A 22,890-nucleotide genomic window follows, 5' to 3' on the forward strand; every position below is an offset into this window, starting at 1 on the left:
CAGGGTTGTTTTTTGTTTGTTTGTTTTTCAGTTTTCAGTGAAACTTTAAACTTTTAAATCTTCAATGCATTTCATGTTTACAACACAAACAGTTTAAAAGTTTGAGTTTGGTCAGATTTTTAACACTTTTTTTGTTTTTGAAAAAAGTCTTATGTTCACCAAGTCTGCATTTATTTGATCAAAATACAGTAAAACATTAAATATTAAAATGTAAATAGCTGTTTTCTTTTTTATATATGTTTGAAAATCTAATTTACTCCTGTGATGCTATGCTGAATTTTCAGCAGCATTAACAGTCTTCAGTGTCACAGAATGCAGATAATCAATATGCAGATTTGAGGTCCAAGTATTATAATCAATTTCTTATTATCAACTGTTAAAAACAGTTGTGCTGCTTCATATTTTTGTGTAATAGTGAAAAGAAATTTTAAAGAACAGCATTTAAAAATAGAAATCTTTTGTAACATCATAAAATCTTTACTGTCACATTTGATCAATTTAATGCATCCTTGATGAATTAAACCACTAATTTATTTAAAAACAATTTACCCCAAACTTTTGAAGGGAAGTCTACAAGTACAAGACACACAGTAAATACATAATTTTGTCTGATTGTCATAAAAAGTGACCGGATTAGTGTTAAGAGCATTTATTTCTCACAGATATCATGATCTGTTTAGATACACATATAAAATACTGAAATGTTCATAACAAGCCATTTTATTTTGACCTCATGACTAAAAGTCATGATAATTACAATATAAGTCATACAGGTTAATTTCTCTATTAATACTTTTACTTATACAATAGCACATCTGTTTAAACTTCCCACAATGTAGAATAATAAAAAGAACAGACTGAATCTTAACATAAACAACAAGGCATTTTACGGGGTAAAACAGAAATCTGCTGAGTTAAAAAGAGAGTGAAGGAAGTGCTGTGGTCTCCCAATGTCGGAGGGTCTAGAGTTGATGCAAGGACTCAGAACAGAGTGAGTTCAAGGCTTTCATTCGTTCATGTGATTGGATAGATTACTCTCCGGATGTGAACTACCGTATCCTGGTGAAGAGGTTCAACACGGATTTGGATTCCTGGAGGCAGAAGACAAATCCTTTTGAAACAGGTCAAGTTAAGATGCAGGACAAGCTGCAAGTCTAAATCTAAGACTTCAGCCAAACCTTGGTGCAGCGTGTTTTGCTGAAGACATTCCAGAACCTCAGCGTCTCGTCTCCTGCTCCTGTTACAATGGCCTCGCCATCTGGAGACACTGCCTGTACACAATCAGAAGCATTTTCTTCAGCACTCACTTCTCATGTGTGTTCGAGCTAGCATAAGATCACATTATTAAATTACACATTGAAGATCTGATTACTATTTGTCTTCACCGGTCATTTGTACCTAATTGAAAATCAGATCCAGAGCCTACCGTGCCTTGTGGATAATATGGCAGTTTACACCGATGAGCTATACAGTGAGCTTTCCTATTGTATATATTATTATACAATTGAAATTGGTTCAGTGTTATTCACTTTGATAAAACATAAACTAAGTACATAATGACAAAAAATATTAAATATTTGTATTTTTATTGGTCATATGGAATCTACTGAGGGCAATGTATTCATGAAGCTTTTATGAAACATTTATGAATCCTTTGTTTTGAATCTTTGAGGTTTGGAGCTTGTATCAAACTTTGCATGCCATGTGATTTTGAGAAAACAAGGATTCATACTGTCATACTATTCCTTTTCAAACAGTCTCTCTCGTTATGAGTAAACGACTCTGAATACTGATGCCTGATTTGATCACGTTCATGTAGCTGCATGAACCAATGGCACTTCAACATGCCAAAAATAGGTGGAGCCGACTGCTATACCTGTATAAGTCAAGAGTGCCATTCTGTCAGAAATTTTCAACTTCACTGGAGGCTGAAGCAAGAAGCTCGAAGCTTGCTACTTGCCGTGGAAGAACCCCTGGCAGCGGAAAGACCTCCTCTTCACTTGCACTTTGATGTGCCGGTGTGTTATTCAATCAGGCATCCCGTTGGGACTGACCTCCACATGGAAGGTGCTCATGACAGATGCTTCCAACTCAGGTTGGGGAACTCTGTAAAAGGCATCAACTACCTCAAGAGTTCAGGGTTTTTCTAGCCCTAAATTCCTTCCTGCCAGCCTTAAATGGCACTACGTCCTGGTACGTTTGGACAACATGATGGTGGTAGCCTCTCACGTCACGCCTTCAGGCTGATGATACATGGGGCAACATTTTGAGCAATTTTGCCAGGCAACTTTTTCTGAGCAAGACGCAAAGCTCTGACCAACAGTGCTTGCTTATCACCCACCTACTTGACCGATGCTAAGCTAAAAGGAGGGTGGTCTTAAGTGAATGGGGCTGCAAGTCGGCCGACTTGAGCAGCTCGAAGGGAGGGCCTCGTAGGGCTCTGAGGACTATAGATAAGTCCCAGGTCACCACAGTATGAGGCACTTTCCCACTGAGAATGGGTAACAAATTTCTATCTGGATACTTTAGATAGTGGACACTTTCCCACTGAGAATGGGTAACAAATTTCTATCTGGATACTTTAGATAGGTCTTGGGCCCTGTGTCTCACCTGGTTGCACATTGATGGCAACATTAGCCAAAGTTGCCCTTTGTATCCTCAGCCTCACAGGTTGTCTTGACGCCTCATTTTATGGGCACAGTACAACTGTTCTCTCGCTGAGAGCAGTTCACTTGCTGGGCAAACTGAACCAAGGAGTGAACATGCTGTCCATGAGCAATGTAGCTCCAGGAGAATGGAGACTACATCCCCAAATGTTCAGATGATCTGGTTTGTCTTCAGGTGGCAGAGGTGGACCTCTTCGCCCTAGAAAACAACTTTCACTGCTCAATTTACTCCTCGAAGCAGCGAGATGCCCTGGCCCATGATTGGCCCAGCACTCGCTTGAATGCCTCCCCCCTGCTGGAAAAGAGGCGCACCCCTTCTATGCTCAAAGTTGATGTGTCAGCCATCATGGCGAATCATGCTCTCGTGGCTGGCCAGTTAGTTGGCAGAAACAACCTTTTTGTTAAGTTTCTGAGGGGAGCTCGGAGACTGAATCCGCCTCGTCCTCATACTGTGGTGACCTGGGACTTATCTATAGTCCTCAGAGCCCTACGAGGCCCTCCCTTCGAGCTGCTCCATTCGGCCGACTTGCAGCCCCATTCACTTAAGACCACCCTCCTTTTAGCTTAGCATCGGTCAAGTAGGTGGGTGATCAGCAAGCACTGTTGGTCAGAGCTTTGCGTCTTGAATTTGGGCCTAATAACTGTAGAGTTGTCCTCAAACCAGGACACTGCTGTGTGCCTAAAGCACTCTCCACTCCATTCAAAGCACAAATCATTACCCTTTTAGCTTTTCCCAGTTTAGAGGATGAGCAGGGTCTATGTCCACAATGCCTGTTTCGGGCTCTTACAAGTGTATGTTGAGCACTCTGGCCCGTTTCGGCACTCAGAGCAGCTCTTTGTGTGTTTCAGAGGCTGCTCTAAGGGGCTGCTGGTTACATAGCAGAGACTATCTTGCTGGATAGTGAATGCTAAAGCCCTGGTGGAATACAGACTGAACGCAATGTCAAAAAATCCCATATGAGGGAAATGAGTGCAAATGCAAACACTGTGTATTTGAATGCAAACACTGTGTATTTGTAATTTGGATGTGCGTCCGGAGCTTTATCAGTGGTGCATGAGATGCATTGACAATGATGTTAGTGTCATTGCATTTTAACGTTTTTGTAAGTCTATCCAGTTGAACCCACAAGATGTGCCACTGAATTTTTCCATTCAAAATATTAGAGGAATACAGAAGCTCAACGCAGAGAAGATATTGGTTAGGTTAAAACTGAAACTGAAACATTTACACAGAATGCATATTCGGCGCATTTTTGAGATGCACAACTATGACTGTTTCACTCACATCTTGCACAAGAGATGAATAGAAAGCCATATAAAGTTAAAAGAGATTCAACTTTTAGAAAACTTGTCTCAATAATTTGTGGGGGTTTTATTCCATTCCTCTGCGTCTCATGTTTTTAAATGCAAATCATGTGATCAGCGCTTTGGATATTTGTATTAAGCTATGCATAAATACATGATGCTGTTTTATTATTAAATTGTTCATGCAATTTACAAAATCGTTTGATTTATAAATATTAGCTTAGACATTATGCATTTTTTTTTATAGACAGCCCTTATTTCATTGCAATGAAAACAATATTATGAAGTGCATTATTTTGCTTATTGTGCCCTCCTGTGGCCTCAGGCCAAATGTTTCCTTAACACTTATTTAATTGGTAAATAAAATATAAGGAGCTTTTTGTTTCAATTTTATTTTGTGTTTGACTGTTAAAAACCAAAATTAGTTGTGTGACTAAATAAATTGGGTAATTTAAAAATATAGTGGTTAACTTTAAATATTTTTTAAATATTTTCATTTTATCAAATTATATTTAACATTATATCTTGATTAATTTTTTTTAGCTATATTGCCCAGCCCTAAGGTCAGTTCAAGGCAGTTGGTTTAGGTTTTTTTTTGGCATCATGTGGTTCTGTTCATTATCGTGACTCGTCTACTGTACTATACACTATGAATTCTGAAGAGTTTTTTCAAGTCTTTTTTTAATTTATTTATTTAATGTGTGCTTTGGTGTGCACAAATGAATCAATTATATGAACTTCTCATACTATTTGGTTCTTTGGTGCCCTTTTGGCATCTCCAAGTGTCCTTTTATGAATACATCTAAATTTTATTAAGAAATAAGCTAGCAGAAAAAAAAAACAGTTTTGTAAGAATCACCCTTCCAATATTTTGGTTTACTTTGCTAGATATAGGAAATAATGACAAAATAAACGTGTTAAATAAGATAAATGGTATATGCTATATTCCATGCTTAGTGTGCGATTAATCAAGATTAATCACACAAAAAGGGTTTGATTAATACAATAAAAAAATTGTAATACAATGACAGCCCGTTAAAATATTTTTTTATTAAAAAAAAAAAACAGTAAGTTTATGCCAAACTACTTAATAAAGTTTTCTTTTCAAGAATTTCATTCATTAAATGTCTTTTTTTTCTTCATTATGATATGAGGACAGTTGCCTTACGCAAATATCAAAATGAATTTTAATTCAGAAACTATTAATATGCTCATCATAACAATGTGGTCAAGTCATTTTATGTATGAACTGCATCTCTACATTATTTTTAGACCCAAAAGCACACTTACCAAGTAGAGCACTCGGTATGAATGTCCTGTGAGCTTGGCCACCTGGGTGAGCGATGGGTATTTCCACACCAGGATCTGGTTCTGGGAGTAGCCATGTGTGCTGACCTAGTGGACATCAATGGTGAAAACCAATATGGGAAAAAGCATTTGATTTGATGTGATTATAGATGCTTGTCTTACCAGCTCGTTGGCGTGTTTGGACCAGGCCAGGTTGCAGACCTGTGAGCCGGTGTCAGTACTCTGTAACGCCTGTCCGGTCAGAGTGTTCCAGAAGCGAAGGCAGCGGTCAGCTGTTCCTCCTCCAGAAGCCAGCAGGCCGTGCTGGTGAGTAGACCAGGCAATGGCCTTCACGGCGGCCAGGTGATCGCTGTACTGCTGAACGGGGAGCAGACTGGAGCTGTTCCACACCAGCAACTAAAAACAGTAGAGAAACACACACACAAAAAATGACTTAATATAGAGTAGCAATAAACACTTTAAAAATCAACTGTACAACTATAACAGCAGATGACTATATTATTCTGTTGCAAGGAACTGAACAACTGATGACAGCATGGATTGATATCTGGTTGACCAATCAGTGGGAAGTTGAGTTTTGTGCTTGCCCACATGTGGAAATCAAATATTCAAGCTGCATTTTCTACACCTAAACTTAAAAATAAAAAATCCAAGCCAAATTTTGCCAGTTTACACCATCCACAGTGTCTCTCTGAACTATTGTGAGTTACACAGTGAGCTTTCCTATTGGTATACTTGGGAAATGTTAACGGGTATTGGATTTGGTAAAACATAGTGTTTACAATAACAAAAAAAATGGATTGGTGTTGTGTGGATTACTTGTGGATTATTGTGATGTTTTTATCAGCTGTTTGGACTCATTCTGATGGCACCCATTCACTGCAGAGGATCCATTGGTGAGCAAGTGATGTAATGCTACATTTCTCCAAATCTGTTCCGATGAAGAAACAAACTCATTTACATCTTGGATGGCCTGAGGGCAAGTAAATTTTCATTTTTGGGTCAACCATTCCTTGTTTTCCAATTCCTGTTTATTCATTATTATGAAAATGAAAAGCTACACACAGACCATATTCTCAGCCAACTTAGTTTCAAGTCTTGCATGAAAGGGCTTGTTCAATTCTTCTTCTAATCAGACCATCTTGCTTATATGATGCTCTAACCTTGTTATCGTTCCCTCCAGAGGCGAGGTGCTGGTGGTCAGGTGACCACTTGAGGCCACACACTTCCTGCCTGTGCCCCTGGAGGCGTCTCTCCACAGGAGGAGGCGTCCTCACGTCCCACTGCAGAATCACTCTGTCCCGGCTCCCCGACGACAGCTGCTCTCCATTCCACGCAAGGGCTCCTGAGGTTATATGAAGATTATTTCTTCTTGATGAAAATCTTAGTTTACTTAGTCAAAACAAAATTTAATCTATTTAAAGCAAAGATTTCAAGTCAAGTCACCTGTATTTGAATAGCTCTTTATACAATACTGTTTGTGTCAAAGCAGCTTTACAGTGTCAAACAGGAAAATAGTCAATGATGCAAGAGGTCATTTTTCAGCTAAATTCATTTCATTGATGATTCAGTGATGTCATCATCCAGTTAGTGTAAGTGATTTAAGTGTGACAAACCTACGCGTGCTGAATGTCCCTCCAAACTGTTTAGCTTCCTCCCTCCGACTGCGTCCCAAATCTGGACAAATCCTTTATGGGTCCCTACAGCCACCAAACTTCCCTGAGTGAACAGCAAAGGAGAAAATATTACCCTGACCAATCACAAATACAATCACAAGTCAGAAATCGTTATATAACATATAAAAGGTTTGTGCTGACCCTCTCATTCCAACACACTGATGTAACAGAGTCACCATCCACTGATAAGTCACACAATTGCGTCACCTGTGCAAGTTTGGAAGTGTAAAATGAAATGCTGATTACTGAAAATCACATTATATCACATTTGTAGCTGTTTGTCCTTCTAGTTTGTCTCATACCTGACTGGTACAGGCACTCCACAGGTAAACACAGGCCCCCAAACCAACACTCAAGAGATTCCCAGCGGACCAGTCCACCTTTTCACAATCAAATTACAATACATTACGTGGTTCTCTGAAATACTTGATTCTGATTGGTCAATGAAGTTCTATATTTTTATATAATGAGCAATGACTGTATAATTATAAGCTTTATTGCCGCAAATTCCTTACAGTCAGCTGATCATTATATAGCAAATAATAAAGTAATAACATACCGTCAGAGTGATAAAAAACCCCTATCCATTATTTAATATTTGTAAAATTTTAAATTTGTAAAGATATTTGTGAATGAAGTGTACCAGGTTGAGGTAGAAGTCATCCTGCAACTCTGGGGCATCAAGAACCTTGAATGGAATCTTGGAAATCTTGCGTGCTGGCTTTCGGGGTGAACGTAAAAGTTTGTGACTACAGACAATTAAAAAAATATATATTTAAAAATTTTAAAATTAAATATTTAAAATGTAATATTTAAAATAAAAATAAATATAGATATTCACAGGCGTGTCTAATATTTTGATAAAATTAATAGTATACAAAAAAGTCATGTTGCCTTCATGAGCTATGAACAGAAAAATCACAAAAAAAAAAAAAATCTGATTCAGTATGTTTTAGGGATGTAGCCATTCACTCAACTCACGATTCGATTTGATCCACGATTTTGGTTTCACGATTCGATTCACGATTTCTTTTTTTTACAAAATTATATTTAAGACAAATTATGAATTAAATGTATTATTTATTTATTTTATTATTGCTTGGACAAAATGCTGCCATTTCTTTGTAAAATTGAAATGTAACACTATAATAATATACTAATACAGCACTTGCATATCATTGCTCTTTTGTTGGTTTTGATTGCTTCTATTGTCCTCATTTGTAAGTTGCTTTGGATAAAAGCGTCTACTGAATGACAAATTAAATATAATATAAATGTAAATAGCAAAACTAAATTGAAATTTTAAAACAAGCCCCAAATCAAATAAATAAGTAACACAAATAAAATAAATCTCTTCATATAAACAAAAAAAGGCTTTTTCCATTTAAAATTAGATGCAACCACTGCATTTTAATCAAGATTCAAACAAAGATGTTACATACATTTAACATGAGTGGTTTTTAATCTAAATTTAAAAATTGAAGTAAAAACAGATTGGTTTGACTTCAGTTTTGTGAAACGATATATAAAAATATCTGCATGAAACAGAAACAGCAGATGAACTGAATGAGACGCAGATTCACTCTCTGCCAGCAGGTGGAGCTTAAAGCGTTTCCTTGGTTACCGCTGTAAACAAAGCAGCGCTGCACTTATGAACTTTAATGTGCATTATACAGAGGCCAGATGAAAAGAAAAAATAACATCTAAACTTTTCTAAAGACAGTAAGTTCCCTTCAGAAATACATTCATATAAACTCCGACCCCTAATTGAATCACGATTTGTTCAGCATCTCAACCGATTTGAATCATCACATGAATCGATTTTCAAACGGCTCACGGTTACATCCCTAGTATTTTTTAATCTAAGAAAAATATATACAGGCCATAAATAAAGAATTTGTTCTCATGACTAATTTTAGGCCCCGTTGTATTAATTGGTTCCCTTTTTTAGTTAAAACATGTCCATGTCGGATTCCTTTGTTCCCTTGTCTTCACAAAGTCTGGGAACAAATTCTTAATTTGTTGCCACAATATATTTTTCTTCGCTTGGTATGTGCGGAGCTATGTATTTTTGCCTTCTTTATTATAAATATATCTATCCCCAATAACAATTTGCCAAAACGGTGAGAAAAACAAGCTTAATTTATTTATAAAAACAAGTAAATTTGTCATATTTAGAAATTTTTCTGAAGTAAATTCATCATGTTTTACAATAAAGATGTTTTTCAGTGCACACAAAAAATGTATAAATGATTAATTATATTTTGAAGTAATACAGAGAAACTATACCTTTTGTTACTGAGAGGAGAGAGGGAGAAGGGGGAGATTTCACTGTCAAAAGGCACTCTCTTTGTGTGGATGGTGTACTGAGAGACAAAAGAGAAACAGAAGTCTAATACAATATAACAAAATGTGAGAAAAAGAGCGAGACTTTCTCCAGTGAGCTTTTATGATCTGTCATGTAAACGTTACAGTCTGTTGAGTGGGCTCACCCTGAAGAGGCTGTGTGTGTCCTGCATGAGGATGGTGTGTCGACGGTCATCCATGTGAGGATCAGGCACGGTTTCGATTCCTGCTCCCAACAGCTCATTCCTTAGCAGTGCAGCATACGCCACAGCGTCTGCAAAACAGATTTTGTTATATTTTTTATTTTAATATTTATATCTTTTGCTTTAATGTACCAATAGGAAATACTAATTTCATTCCTTTTGCAAACACCCAAATGGCAAACATGTAATATTTTCTTTCATTTCTTTTAATGAAAACAACTTCAAGAAAACTACTTTTATTCAGAAAACCTTTGAATCTATTATCTACCTATATCTAGATAGATAGATAGATACAGAAGTTTAAAAAACAGTATTTTGTATAAAATACTTTATAAAAATACAGTATTTTTTTTTCTTTCCATAAAAAAAGTGTCATGGTAGTGTATAATGTTACAAAAATTTTCTATTTCAGATAAATGTGGTTCTTTTGAAGTTCTGTTCATCAAACAATCCTAAAAATAAATTGTACAAAATTGTTTCCATTATTGATAATACTACTATTAATAATAAATATTTATTTAGCAGCAAATCAGCATATTAGAATGACTTCTGAAGGGTCATGTGACTGTTACGGATCACTCGGAGACAGAGGAGTAACAGATGAAAGATGTTATTTATTGAATGGACACAAGCAGAGGAGCGGGACGTGAGGAGTGGATGGGTGTTGGGATCCGTGCCGGGAAGGAGGGTACCACACACACGCACCGTGGGGTCTTTAGGAGGATCTTGGAGGTAATCCTTGGAGAGAAGGTAAAGAGGAGTTAGTCCTAATAGTTAGCGCAGGAATGATCTTGTCGCGAACGTGACCGGACAATGACTGCGTGCGTGTGTGTGGCTTTTGTGGTGCTGTGGTGGATGATAGGTGATGCGGATCAGGTGGTGATGATTAGTATTCAGGTGAGGGTGTGCGCCGTGATTGTGTGGAGGAGGAACCTGGCGTGTTTGTGACAGTACCCCCCTCCCCAGGGCCCGCTCCTGAGGGCCGGGGACCCCGACGTCGTGGTGGGCGTCCTCTACCCCTGGGAGCTGGTCGGTTGGGGTGTCTTGAGTGGAAGGTATCCAGCAAGGAGGGGTCCAAGATGTCGTTGCGTGGGACCCAGGAGCGTTCCTCTGGACCGTATCCTTCCCAGTCCACTAGGTACTCCAGCTGCCCACCACGCCGCCGGGAGTCCAGGATGTCCTTGACAGAGTAGGCTGCGCCGTCATCTAGGAGGAGCTTCCGTCTCGCCAGGTTCTGTGGAGGGAAGAACAGAAGGATGGTGAGGTTTCAGGAGTGAGACATGGAATGTGGGGTGAATCCGGTACTCGGGAGGAAGTTGCAGTTTGTAGGTGACCGGATTGATCTGCTGAGTGATAGTGAACGGGCCAATGAATCTGGGACTAAGCTTGCGGCAGGGTAGACACAGGCGGATGTCCCGGGTAGACAGCCAGACCTTCTGACCGGGTTGGTATTGGGGAGCCTCGGAACGGCGAAGGTCGGCTGCCGTCCTGCGTCTACGGAGCGCCCGTTGAAGTTGGTGATGGGCCACGTCCCAGACCCTCTCGCTCTCCCGGAACCAATAGTCGACCGCGGGAACGTCAGAGGGCTCTCCAGACCAGGGAAACAGGGGTGGCTGGTAGCCGAGTACGCACTGGAAGGGTGTGAGTCCGGTGGTGGGTTGACGGAGGGAGTTCTGTGCGTACTCTGTCCACCCCAGGAATTGGTTCCAGGAGTTCTGGTGGCCGTGACAGAAGGTACGGAGGAAGCGTCCGATCTCCTGGACCTTCCTTTCCGTCTGCCCGTTGGACTGCGGGTGGTAGCCGGAGGACAGGCTGATGGCCACACCTAGGAGGGAGTGAAATGCTTTCCATACCCGGGAGATGAATTGGGGGCCCCGATCCGACACTATGTCCTCTGGAATGCTGAAGTACCTGAAGACATGGTTAAACATCAGTTCTGCCGTTTCCATGGCAGTGGGGAGACCCTTCAGAGGAAGAAGACGACATGCTTTAGAAAATCTATCCACAACAATCAGAATACATGTGTTATTATCAGAGGGAGGAAGGTTGGTCATGAAATGTACTCCCAGGTGTGACCACGGGTGGTTGGGGACGGGCAGAGGATGGAGTTTGCCAGATGGTAGATGGCGAGGACTCTTGGACATGGCGCAGCTGTTACATCCACTCACGTACCTTCTGACATCCGAGGCCATGTTGGGCCACCAGAAGCGTTCCCGTAGCAACGAGAGGGTTTCATTGACAAGCTTGATGGCAAGTAGCTCCCTGTTGCCAATGTCGTGGTTTACCTCCGCCGGGTTGAGCTTCCTGGAGAAGAAGGCACATGGATGGAGGCGGCTGGGCGTCCCCTGCTGCTGAGACAGGACCGCACCCACGCCGGTGGTAGAGGCGTCCACCTCCACGACGAATGGTAAATCAGGGTTAGGATGCACGAGGAGTGGGGCGGTCGTAAAGGCCAGCTTCAGGGCCTGGAAGGCTTCGGTGGCGGCTGGAGTCCATGACAGGGACTTGGGCTTCTGACGAAGGAGGTTGGTTAGAGGACTGGTGATGGTACTAAAGTTCTGAATGAATCGTCTGTAGAAGTTTGCGAAGCCAAGGAATCGCTGTTGTTCCTTGATGGTGGTAGGAATGGGCCAATCCCGGACGACGCTTACCTTCCCCTCGTCCATCCGGATGCCACTGCGGTCGATGGTATAGCCAAGGAACTGCACTGAGGGCTGATGGAATGAGCACTTCTCTGCCTTTAGGTAAAGCCGTAAAGCTGGAAGTCCCTCAGGCGTTGCAAGACCTCCGCAACGTGGCGTCGATGTTCGGCCTGGCTCCGGGAATATATCAAGATGTCATCGATATACACTAGGACGAATTGATGGAGGAAATCCCGGAGCACCTCATGCATGAAATCCTGGAATACGGAGGGGGCGTTTACTAGCCCATACGGCATCACGCAGTACTCGTAGTGGCCAGTAGGGGTGATGAAGGTGGTCTTCCACTCGTCCCCCTCGCGTATCCGGATGAGGTTATACGCGCTGCGGAGGTCCAACTTGGAGAATACAGTGGCACCACGGAGATGTTCTAGGGCCACTGGGACGAGGGGAAGAGGATGGCTAAACTTCTGAGTTATCTTGTTCAGGGCTCTGTAGTCGATACATGGCCGCAAACCTCCATCCTTCTTGGCCACGAAGAAGAAACTCGAAGCAGCAGGGGAGGTAGATGGGCGGATGTACCCTTGAGCCAGCGCCTCCCTGATGTACTCCTCCATGGCCTTCTCCTCGGGAACGGATAGGGGATAGATCCATCCCCTAGGCACTGGTTCACCCGGCATGATCTATAGCACAGTCCCATGGCCGGTGTGGAGGCAGCTTGGAGGCCCGCTTCGGGCAGAAGACATCACTGAAGGTGGCGTAGCACTGGGGTATGGAGATGGACTGGTTGACGACAGGGCTTTCAATAGAGGTGGTGTAGACTGGTAGTGATTCGGAGGGACGTTCCATGGGAACTGGACAGCCGGAGATACATGATTGAAAGCAGGCTTCGCCCCACTTCAGGATTTCTCCGGTCTTCCAGGAGATCACCGGGTTATGCTGCTCCAACCACGGGCGCCCTAGGATGACGTCAGCGGTGGAATCCTCCAGAACCAGCAGATGAATGTCCTCATGGTGAAGGAGTCCAGTTTGGAGGGAGATTGGACCCACGCAGTGGCGTACATACTTCTTGCTTAACGGCTTGCCGGTGATGGTGTGGATTTGGTAAGCGGCCGGCGTGGCCGAGGTTGGGAGCCTGAGTTGACGGCAGAGTGTCATGCTATGAATGGTAGCATATATCTATTCTAAATGAATTTTTCATTTCTATTCATTAAAGATTCCTAAATAAAGTATCACAGTTTCACGCAGAATAATCTTACCAACCCAAAACCTTTGAATAGTAATGTTTGTACTAGTGCTGTCAAACGATTAATCACAATTAATCACATCTAAAATAAAAGTTTTTGGATATGGGTGTATACATTTACGAAAAATATGTTTTGTTTTGTTTATAAATATATATATATATATATATATATATATATAAATATATATATATATATATTTATATATATATATATATATATATATATATATATACAACCCGAATTCCGGAAAAGTTGGGACGTTTTTTAAATTTTAATAAAATGAAAACTAAAGGAATTTCAAATCACATGAGCCAATATTTTATTCACAATAGAACATAGATAACGTAACAAATGTTTAAACTGAGAAATTTTACACTTTTATCCACTTAATTAGCTCATTTAAAATTTAATGCCTGCTACAGGTATCAAAAAAGTTGGCACGGGGGCAACAAATGGCTAAAAAAGCAAGCAGTTTTGAAAAGATTCAGCTGGGAGAACATCTAGTGATTAATTAAGTTAATTGATATCAGGTCTGTAACATGATTAGCTATAAAAGCTTTGTCTTAGAGAAGCAGAGTCTCTCAGAAGTAAAGATGGGCAGAGGCTCTCTAATCTGTGAAAGACTGCGTAAAAAAATTGTGGAAAACTTTAAAAACAATGTTCCTCAACGTCAAATTGCAAAGGCTTTGCAAATCTCATCATCTACAGTGCATAACATCATCAAAAGATTCAGAGAAACTGGAGAAATCTCTGTGCGTAAGGGACAAGGCCGGAGACCTTTATTGGATGCCCGTGGTCTTCGGGCTCTCAGACGACACTGCATCACTCATCGGCATGATTGTGTCAATGACATTACTAAATGGGCCCAGGAATACTTTCAGAAACCACTGTCGGTAAACACAATCCGCCGTGCCATCAGCAGATGCCAACTAAAGCTCTATCATGCAAAAAGGAAGCCATATGTGAACATGGTCCAGAAGCGCCGTTGTGTCCTGTGGGCCAAAATGGACTATTTCAAAGTGGAATAGTGTTTTATGGTCAGACGAGTCCAAATTTGACATTCTTGTTGGAAATCACTGACGCCGTGTCCTCCAGGCTAAAGAGGAGGGAGACCTTCCAGCATGTTATCAGCGTTCAGTTCAAAAGCCAGCATCTCTGATGGTATGGGGGTGCATAAGTGCATACGGTATGGGCAGCTTGCATGTTTTGGAAGGCTCTGTGAATGCTGTATATAAAGGTTTTAGAGCAACATATGCTTCCCTCCAAACAACGTCTATTTCAGGGAAGGCCTTGTTTATTTCAGCAGGACAATGCAAAACCACATACTGCAGCTATAACAACAGCATGTCTTCGTCGTAGAAGAGTCCGGGTGCTAACCTGGCCTGCCTGCAGTCCAGATCTTTCACCTATAGAGAACATTTGGCGCATCATTAAACGAAAAATACGTCAAAGACGACCACGAACTCTTCAGCAGCTGGAAATCTATATAAGGCAAGAATGGGACCAAATTCCAACAGCAAAGCTCCAGCAACTCATAGCCTCAATGCCCAGACGTCTTCAAACTGTTTTGAAAAGAAAAGGAGATGCTACACCATGGTAAACATGCCCCGTCCCAACTATTTTGAGACCTGTAGCAGAAATCAAAATTGAAATGAGCTCATTTTGTGCATAAAATTGTAAACTTTCTCAGTTTAAACATTTGCTATGTTATCTATGTTCTATTGTGAATAAAATATTGGCTCATGTGATTTGAAAGTCTTTTAGTTTTCATTTTATTAAAATTTAAAAAACGTCCCAACTTTTCCGGAATTCGGGTTGTATATATATAGTGTACAGACCAAAAGTTTGGACACACCTTCTCATTCAAAGAGTTTTCTTTATTTTCATAACTATGAAAATTGTAGATTCACACTGAAGGCATCAAAACTATGAATTAACACATGTGGAATTATATACATAACAAAAAAGTGTGAAACAACTGAAAATATGTCATATTCTAGGTTCTTCAAAGTAGCCACCTTTTGCTTTGATTACTGCTTTGCACACTCTTGGCATTCTCTTGATGAGCTTCAAGAGGTAGTCACCAGAAATGGTTTTCACTTCACAGGTGTGCCCTGTCAGGTTTAATAAGTGTGATTTCTTGCCTTATAAATGGGGTTGGGACCATCAGTTGTTTTGTGCAGAAGTCAGATGGATACACAGCTGATAGTCCTACTGAATAGACTGTTAGAATTTGTATTATGGCAAGAAAAAAGCAGCTAAGTACAGGAAAACGAGTGGCCATCATTACTTTAAGAAATGAAGGTCAGTCAGTCCGAAAAATTGGGAAAACTTTGAAAGTGTCCCCAAGTGCAGTCACAAAAACCATCAAGTGCTACAAAGAAACTGGCTCACATGCGGACCGCCCCAGGAAAGGATGACCAAGAGTCACCTCTGCTGCAGAGGATAAGTTCATCCGAGTCACCAGTCTCAGAAATCACAGGTTAACAGCAGCTCAGATTAGAAACCAGGTCAATGGCACACGGAGTTCTAGCAGCAGACACATCTCTAGAACAACTGTTTAGAGGAGACCGTGTGAATCAGGCCTTCATGGTAGAATATCTGCTAGGAAACCACTGCTAAAGAAAGGCAACAAGAAGAGACTTGTTTGGGCTAAAGAACACAATGAATGGACATTCCACACAGTGGAAATCTGTGTTTTGGTCTGATGAGTCCAAATTTGAGATCTTTGGTTCCAACCACCGTGTCTTTGTGCGACACAGAAAAGGTGAACGGATGGACTCTACATGCCTGGTTCCCATCGTGAAGCATGGAGGAGGAGGTGTGATGATGTGGGGGTGCTTTGCTGGTGACACTGTTGGGGATTTATTCAAAATTGAAGGCATACTGAACCAGCATGGCTACCACAGCATCTTGCAGGGGCATTCTATTCCATCCAGTTTGCGTTTAGTTGGACCATCATTTATTTTTCAACAGGACAATGACCCCAAACACACCTCCAGGCTGTGTAAGGGCTATTTGACCAAGAAGTAGAGTGATGGGGTGCTGCGTCAGATGACCTGGCCTCCACAGTCACCGGACCTGAACCCAATCGAGATGGTTTAGGGGTGAGCTGGACCGCAGACATAAGGCAAAAGGGCCAACAAGTGCTAAGTATCTCTTGGGGAACTCCTTCAAGACTGTTGGAAGACGATTTCAGGTGACTACCTCTTGAAGCTCATCAAGAGAATGCCAAGAGTGTGCAAAGCAGTAATCAAAGCAAAAGGTGGCTACTTTGAAGAACCTAGAATGACATTTTCAGTTGTTTCTCACTTTTTTTGTTATGTATATAATTCCACATGTGTTAATTCATAGTTTTGATGCCTTCAGTGTGAATCTACAATTTTCATAGTCATGAAAATAAAGAAAACTCTTTGAATGAGAAGGTGTGTCCAAACTTTTGGTCTGTACACTATATATATATAATTAGGACTTAATTTGTGCCGGAACAAGCTGCATCCTGCACCTCTGAAATCGGATCCTGCACCTCATTTTGGCGGATCCACCTCCTCCAGGGGTGGCGTTTCCGTATGGCAGACAGATATGTGCCGTGAAAAATTTACCAAAATTCTTATTATAATTCGTTATTATTATTTTAAATCTCAGGGTTTTACAAATATTTAAGCAATGATAAGTATTTAAAAGAGCTTGTCAGTAAAACTTCATTACGCCATTGGATACTCAAGCTCTAAGCGAAACCTCGTCACTTCCCCCGCCTCCACTCAGATTGACGCGCGCACAGCCTGGAGGAGACCGATCTCTGCTTATTCGCAAAGCAAGGGTTAACAAATAACTGTTTGAATAGTACAGCATTTTTTTTACTCAAACACTATGTCTGTAAAGGCTAATGTATTTGTGTGTTTGAAGACTGGAGAAGTACGTTTTTTGCCATCTATCCAATATACTTTTGTACGTTTTGAATATCCTGTTATAAGCGCTTTATCTTTTATATCCTGAGACACTGGCCAAGTTTACTAAACAAGAAAAACCAAGCGCCCATATAGCAACAATAAACGTTATATAGCCTGTAAAAGGTGATGATAGCATATAATGCGCTGCACTTGCCTCTGATGCGGACAAAACACATATCTCCTCATTCGCCGGCCAAAGACCTTGTTAACTCTATTTTAGCTTGTTTATCATATAGCCTGATGTTAATTGCACGTGTCTGGTACAACACAAACACTGACGTCGCAACACTGACCACAAACACTGACCCCCCCCCCCCCCCCCCCCTGTATTTTAGTAGAGCCATGAAACTGTTTTATTTGTCAACAACCAAAAGACATCATATTGTGTGTATTTGGTCCTTAAACTCAACAAACTATGAAAAATAACTCTTATATAGGCTAATACTCACGAGGCGGCTTTAAACGCGCGAGCTTTGGATGTGACTGCGAGGGCACATAGCCTAATATAGCATGTGGAGCGCGCGAGTACCAAATGGCTTAAAATACTTAAAAGGTGTGCAAATTATACATTTTTGTGACAATGCAACAATTACCTGATTAGTCAAGTCAAGTGACAGTTCTGTCAGGTGTCCCGATCGAAATGCGAGTGAGTCTGTAACTGATGCAACTGATGCACGCTCTTAAAATCACTTAAACTGGTCCAGCAATGTGATTGCGCGAATGTTCCGTTACCTCTCCCTCCTGTAATCACATGCCGGATCCGTTACCCCGCTTTGTTCCGGGACCTCGCAATTTACAAATTAAGCACTGAATATATATATATATATATATATATATATATATATATATATATATATATATATATATATATGTTTGTTTTTTATATATTCATAATAAATATACACAGTACACAGACACATTATGTAAACAAAAAAACTATTTTGGATGCAATTAATCACGATTCTTAAATATATTCATGCATATGTGTATATTTATATATACACAATAAATATACACAGTACACAAACATGTTTTGTAAAAAAAAAAACTTTTATTTTAGATGCGATTAACTATGATTAATCGTTTGACAGCTCTAGTTTGTATATAGACGGTTTCAACGGCAACAACATAAACAAACATTACTGCGCATGCGCGCTTTTGTGGACCTAACTTAACTTCCGGTAGACTTCTAAATAGAATCAATAACAACAGCCAAGTCCCTCTAGAGTAGATATTTTTTGATAACAAACAGAATATGTTTGCTGCGTGGATCAGGAGGACTTTATGAAAATGCAAATTCATTCTTTGCCAGCAGGAGATGTTTTAAAGCACAGACATAAAGCGCGAGAAATAGAGGTTTCCCCAGTAACAGCTGTAAACAAAGCAGAGCTGGTACGCTCACACCACACGCTGCTTTATCAGGCATATAACATGCAAGTTTTCCTTCGGAAATACAGCGATATAAAAACACCTGTGCCTCGTTTTGATATTTAAATGTATACATGTAAGGAATTATTATCATTAAACGTGCAGTACGTAACGTTACTCATGTTTATTCAACGAAGCCTTTTTGAAAATAGATCAGTTTTAAAATTGTGGCGAGTCTCCAAAAATAAATAAATGTATGGGAAACATATCCCACAGCACAACCACCTGAGCCCAACTTCAGTCTGCTCATCACCTTGACTTTAACTGCGTTTGTAGAAGGCACCGCAGCCAGACCGATACACACAACACAGACCGGAAGTTAACTTAGGTCCAGGCGCGTGCGCCCGATGAAACGTCTATACTGTATATCAGTTCGCTGTGAAAATCGAGGGCATGTACAAGAAGATGCCGAATGACTTCACCTTTCCCTGTGTCTGTACTAGCATCCTTCGCTCGCTGATTCTGATTGGGTGACCAACAGTTCTCCTGCAAACAAACATGCAAATATCAAGAGAATTTTAGTGGTGCAATGACATTAATGAATTGGCTTTAATCTATTATTCTTCTTTACTACTGATGAGTGTAAACACTTCATATGAATGGTAACTCACATTGGCATAGTGGAAGTTTATGCTCCAGTTGCTGCCGGCACGTGTGGGGATGAATCTGTCTCCTGATTTAACAGTAACCGGACTGCACGCTGCAAACCCTGACTGCATGAACAGTAACACACAGCGGAAATAAGCGATCGTCAGGTGTAATGTTTATATTTCTGCCCCTTTAAATGTACAGTCTTCGGCCATCATTTAACTTTTGACTTTTCTCCTTCTGTGGAACACAAAAGAAAATATTAAGAAAAATGCTGGTAACCAAACAGTTTTGGAACCCATCGACTTCCACAGTACTTTTCTGACCATACTGTGGACGTCAGTGGGACCTGAAACTGTTTGGTTACTAACATTCTTCAAAACATCTTCTTTTGTGCTCCACAGAATGAGTGAAGTCATACAGGTTTGGAACTACTTGAACTAGATCAAACTAGATAAATGGGATATTATTTTATTATCCCTTACAGTGTGAGTTGATTTTTATTTCATTTTTACAATTATTAGATAATACATTTAATAAATGCTAATCTAATTATTCTGATCAAAACTGTATGCTAATGAACTGCTTGCACTGACCTGCTTGACACAAGAATGTGTTTACTGTTTATGGTTATAAATATGGCTAAATTATAAACATATGTCTTTATAATAGAGATCTTTTTATGCTTACCTTGGACAGGTGGCCCTCAGGTACGTTCTGGTGGTTGATTTGCCTTAACAGGCGTCTTTCATAGTCCAGGTCCATTTCTACTGTAATCTACAGCAAGACTTTCTCCTTCAGTCTGCAGATGGGGGTCCTTCTAGGTCTCCCATCCCTAAAAACAATTGAATAACACTATACTCATAATAATTTACTAATTAGCTGCTCCAGTGACAGCTGTCAGTAGATGTCAAACCAACATACACAATACAGTGATATGCTAAACATCTCCTTAAAATTTCTTCCCTACAGTAAAACGACTGTCATAACTGTCATATATCAGTTCATCACCTTTCGATGACCACATGAACTGTATTTTGACCTGGTTTTCAATAAATAAATAATAAATAATAATGAAGAAAATTTAACCGGAGTATTATCTTCTTGATACCACATAAACAAGATTAGAAATCCAAAAGCAGACGTTTTAGAAGTAATTCGTGCTCACTTTTACAATGTTAATAAAGGGAAGAGAGGGTTGTAAACACGCGTATGTAATCAGTTGCCATGACAGCTCGCTAACTTAGCTGCACTGAGCTAACAGAAGCTTTCAACCCAACATGACACGATAACAACGTTTCGTATGAGTTTAATACATTTGGAATACCTTTAGACCTCGTGTTAGCAAAGAGAATCATCTTACCTTAACCAAGTGATCAGGAAACCCACATTATAATGACTTGTATGTTCATCTACGTGCGTAATGATTTCCTAAACATCTAAGTTAGTTCGTGCTTTCACGACGCTGCAACACAGTATTGAGGCTGTCTCGGTAATGTGCTGGCAATTTTTCGGTTTTTGGAGATAATGGTGCGATCATTGAGCACAGGGCAGCAATGTTTATGTTCATGCCAAGATGGCGAGCAAATCAGCTGTGACTCGAGTGAGAAGAGTGTAATTCCGCGCACTGCCAGAAGAGGCGCAGCGGGGCGCTGTCAGAGCAGAGCAGAGCAGACGAGCCGAGATGCAGCCGGGTGTACTTGGACGAGCCTGAAAGAGGAAGTCAGAAACCACCAGGACAGATTACTGATTTTCATCTAATGTGTGATTAGGAAGCTCATATGTGATATATTAAAATATATTACATGCAAAAAAATTAGACAATGACTAAACTGTTTTAAAGTTCTGAATTAAAATTAATTTGGATATTATTTGTTGAGTTTAAAGTGTAAAAAAAGCTGATTTCAATAAAGGAGTCTTGTTTAATGCTGGCACTATTGGCCATTTGGGATTATTATTAAGCATGCAATTAAGAATAATAACAATAATAAGAAAAAAAGGAACAATAAAGAAGTTTATTCTAAAGTATGATCTTTATATATATATATATATATATATATATATATATATATATATATATATATATATATATATATATATATATATATATATATATATATATATATATTGGAAGCAAGAAACATTACTGAGCAAACACCATTGAAAGGGAGGGTTGGTTATCAGTATGTGTGTTTGTGAAGTAAAGACATCTGCAAATATAATAAAAAAGATGAATTTCAGACAGAACTACAGTATGTCACATTTTATTATTAGCTGTTTCAACTCATTCGTGTTGTAACAAATGAAAAGGATGTGAGCATAAGCATTGGGACAGTTGAATTTAAAGCAAATGTAAAAGTTTCAAAGCTAATGTTAAGTTGCAAATGCCTTATACACTCCCTTATGCAATCACAGCAGTGAGTCTGCCACCCACAGACATCACCAGACTCTTGGTTTCATCCAGTGAAATGCTTTACTCAGCCTTTAATACAGCCGATTTCAGCTGTTGTTTGGTTTGGGTAGTTTCTGTCTTTAGTTTCCTCTTTAGCTGGTGAAATTCATGTTCAATAGTATTTAAATCTGACTGGCAATCTAAGACCTTCCATGTCTTCCCCTGATAAACTCCTTGACTGAGCTATAGCAGGGTGTTTTGGGTCACTGTCCAGTTGCTATATGAAGCACTTTCTGATGAGTCTTGTGGCATTTTCTTGAACATTGTTAGCCCAGATGTTTTTGTTCACTTCTGCATTCATTCTGCTATCACCATCATTCAATAAATCGTTAATAAAGTTGATAAAGACTGTTCCAGAGGCATCCATGCATGCCCACGCCATAACTCTATTCCTCCACCACGTTTCACAGACGAGTTTGTATGCTTAGGATCATTTGAAGTTCCTTATTTTCTCCACACTTTTGCTTTCCCATCACTTAACAGTGTCCATAAAACTGTTCCAAAATTCTACTGGCTCACCTTTGTGCTTATTTGCAAACCCTAATCTTGCCTTTCTATTTTTGGTGCTGGTCAGAGGTTTGCATCTTGCTGTGTAGCCTCTGTGATTCTGCTGTGGAAGTCTGCTGTAGATTGACAGTAGATTGGCAGACCATCACTCCAGCTTTCTGGAGGTTGTTGGTGATTAGACACTTATTTTAGGTTTCTTTTCACAGCTTTTATGATTTGTCTCTCATCAGCGACTGTTGTTTTTCTCAGCCGACCAGGTTGTTGTTTCTCCATGCCCATTGGTTTTGATGTAGCTCTAATTGAGTTCATCTTTTTATTAATTTATTTATTTATTTTGCATCCAATTAGCTTGCTTTTTTTCTCAGAGGTCCCCTCGTCTTCATCCTGGTTTGTGTGTGTGGTCATCAAATGCATGACTCAGAATGCAGAAGCAATAGCTATAACTGATACAGCACATTTCCTGCTTTTCAAGGGGTCATAGATGCTTTTTTTTAAAGATCATTATTTTGTGTATTTGGTGTAACAGAATATGTTGAAATGCTTCAGTGTTCAAAAAACACATTATATTTCAAATC

General features: G+C 40.0%; 1 protein-coding gene across 1 annotated transcript; it reads right to left on the reverse strand.

The window, feature by feature from the left end:
- Window positions 1-513: 513 nt before the first annotated feature.
- Window positions 514-20,980, reverse strand: LOC132155208 (fizzy-related protein homolog). The gene is made up of 15 exons (XM_059564071.1): window positions 20,720-20,980; window positions 20,047-20,191; window positions 19,380-19,481; window positions 19,191-19,254; window positions 9,448-9,575; window positions 9,245-9,321; window positions 7,599-7,704; window positions 7,258-7,335; window positions 7,097-7,162; window positions 6,896-6,998; window positions 6,443-6,624; window positions 5,442-5,675; window positions 5,262-5,366; window positions 1,179-1,271; window positions 514-1,091 (listed from the first exon to the last, which is right to left on the reverse strand). Exons 2-15 carry the CDS (start codon window positions 20,119-20,121, stop codon window positions 1,050-1,052), a joined length of 1,455 nt encoding a protein of 484 aa, XP_059420054.1. The 5' UTR covers window positions 20,122-20,191; window positions 20,720-20,980; the 3' UTR covers window positions 514-1,049.
- Between the last annotated feature and the right edge of the window lie 1,910 nt (window positions 20,981-22,890).

This window comes from Carassius carassius, chromosome 12 (genome assembly GCF_963082965.1).
Source record: "Carassius carassius chromosome 12, fCarCar2.1, whole genome shotgun sequence".
Lineage (NCBI taxonomy): Eukaryota > Metazoa > Chordata > Actinopteri > Cypriniformes > Cyprinidae > Carassius > Carassius carassius.

Excerpts from the sequence above, each read along its gene's own strand:
- LOC132155208 (XM_059564071.1), bottom strand. The coding sequence starts at position 20,121 with ATGGACCTGGACTATGAAAGACGCCTGTTAAGGCAAATCAACCACCAG. Across the intron at positions 7,163-7,257 it reads GGAGTGCCTGTACCAGTCAG|GTGACGCAATTGTGTGACTT; the intron begins GTATGAGACAAA and ends AAACTTGCACAG. Across the intron at positions 6,625-6,895 it reads GGGACATTCAGCACGCGTAG|GAGCCCTTGCGTGGAATGGA; the intron begins GTTTGTCACACT and ends ATATAACCTCAG.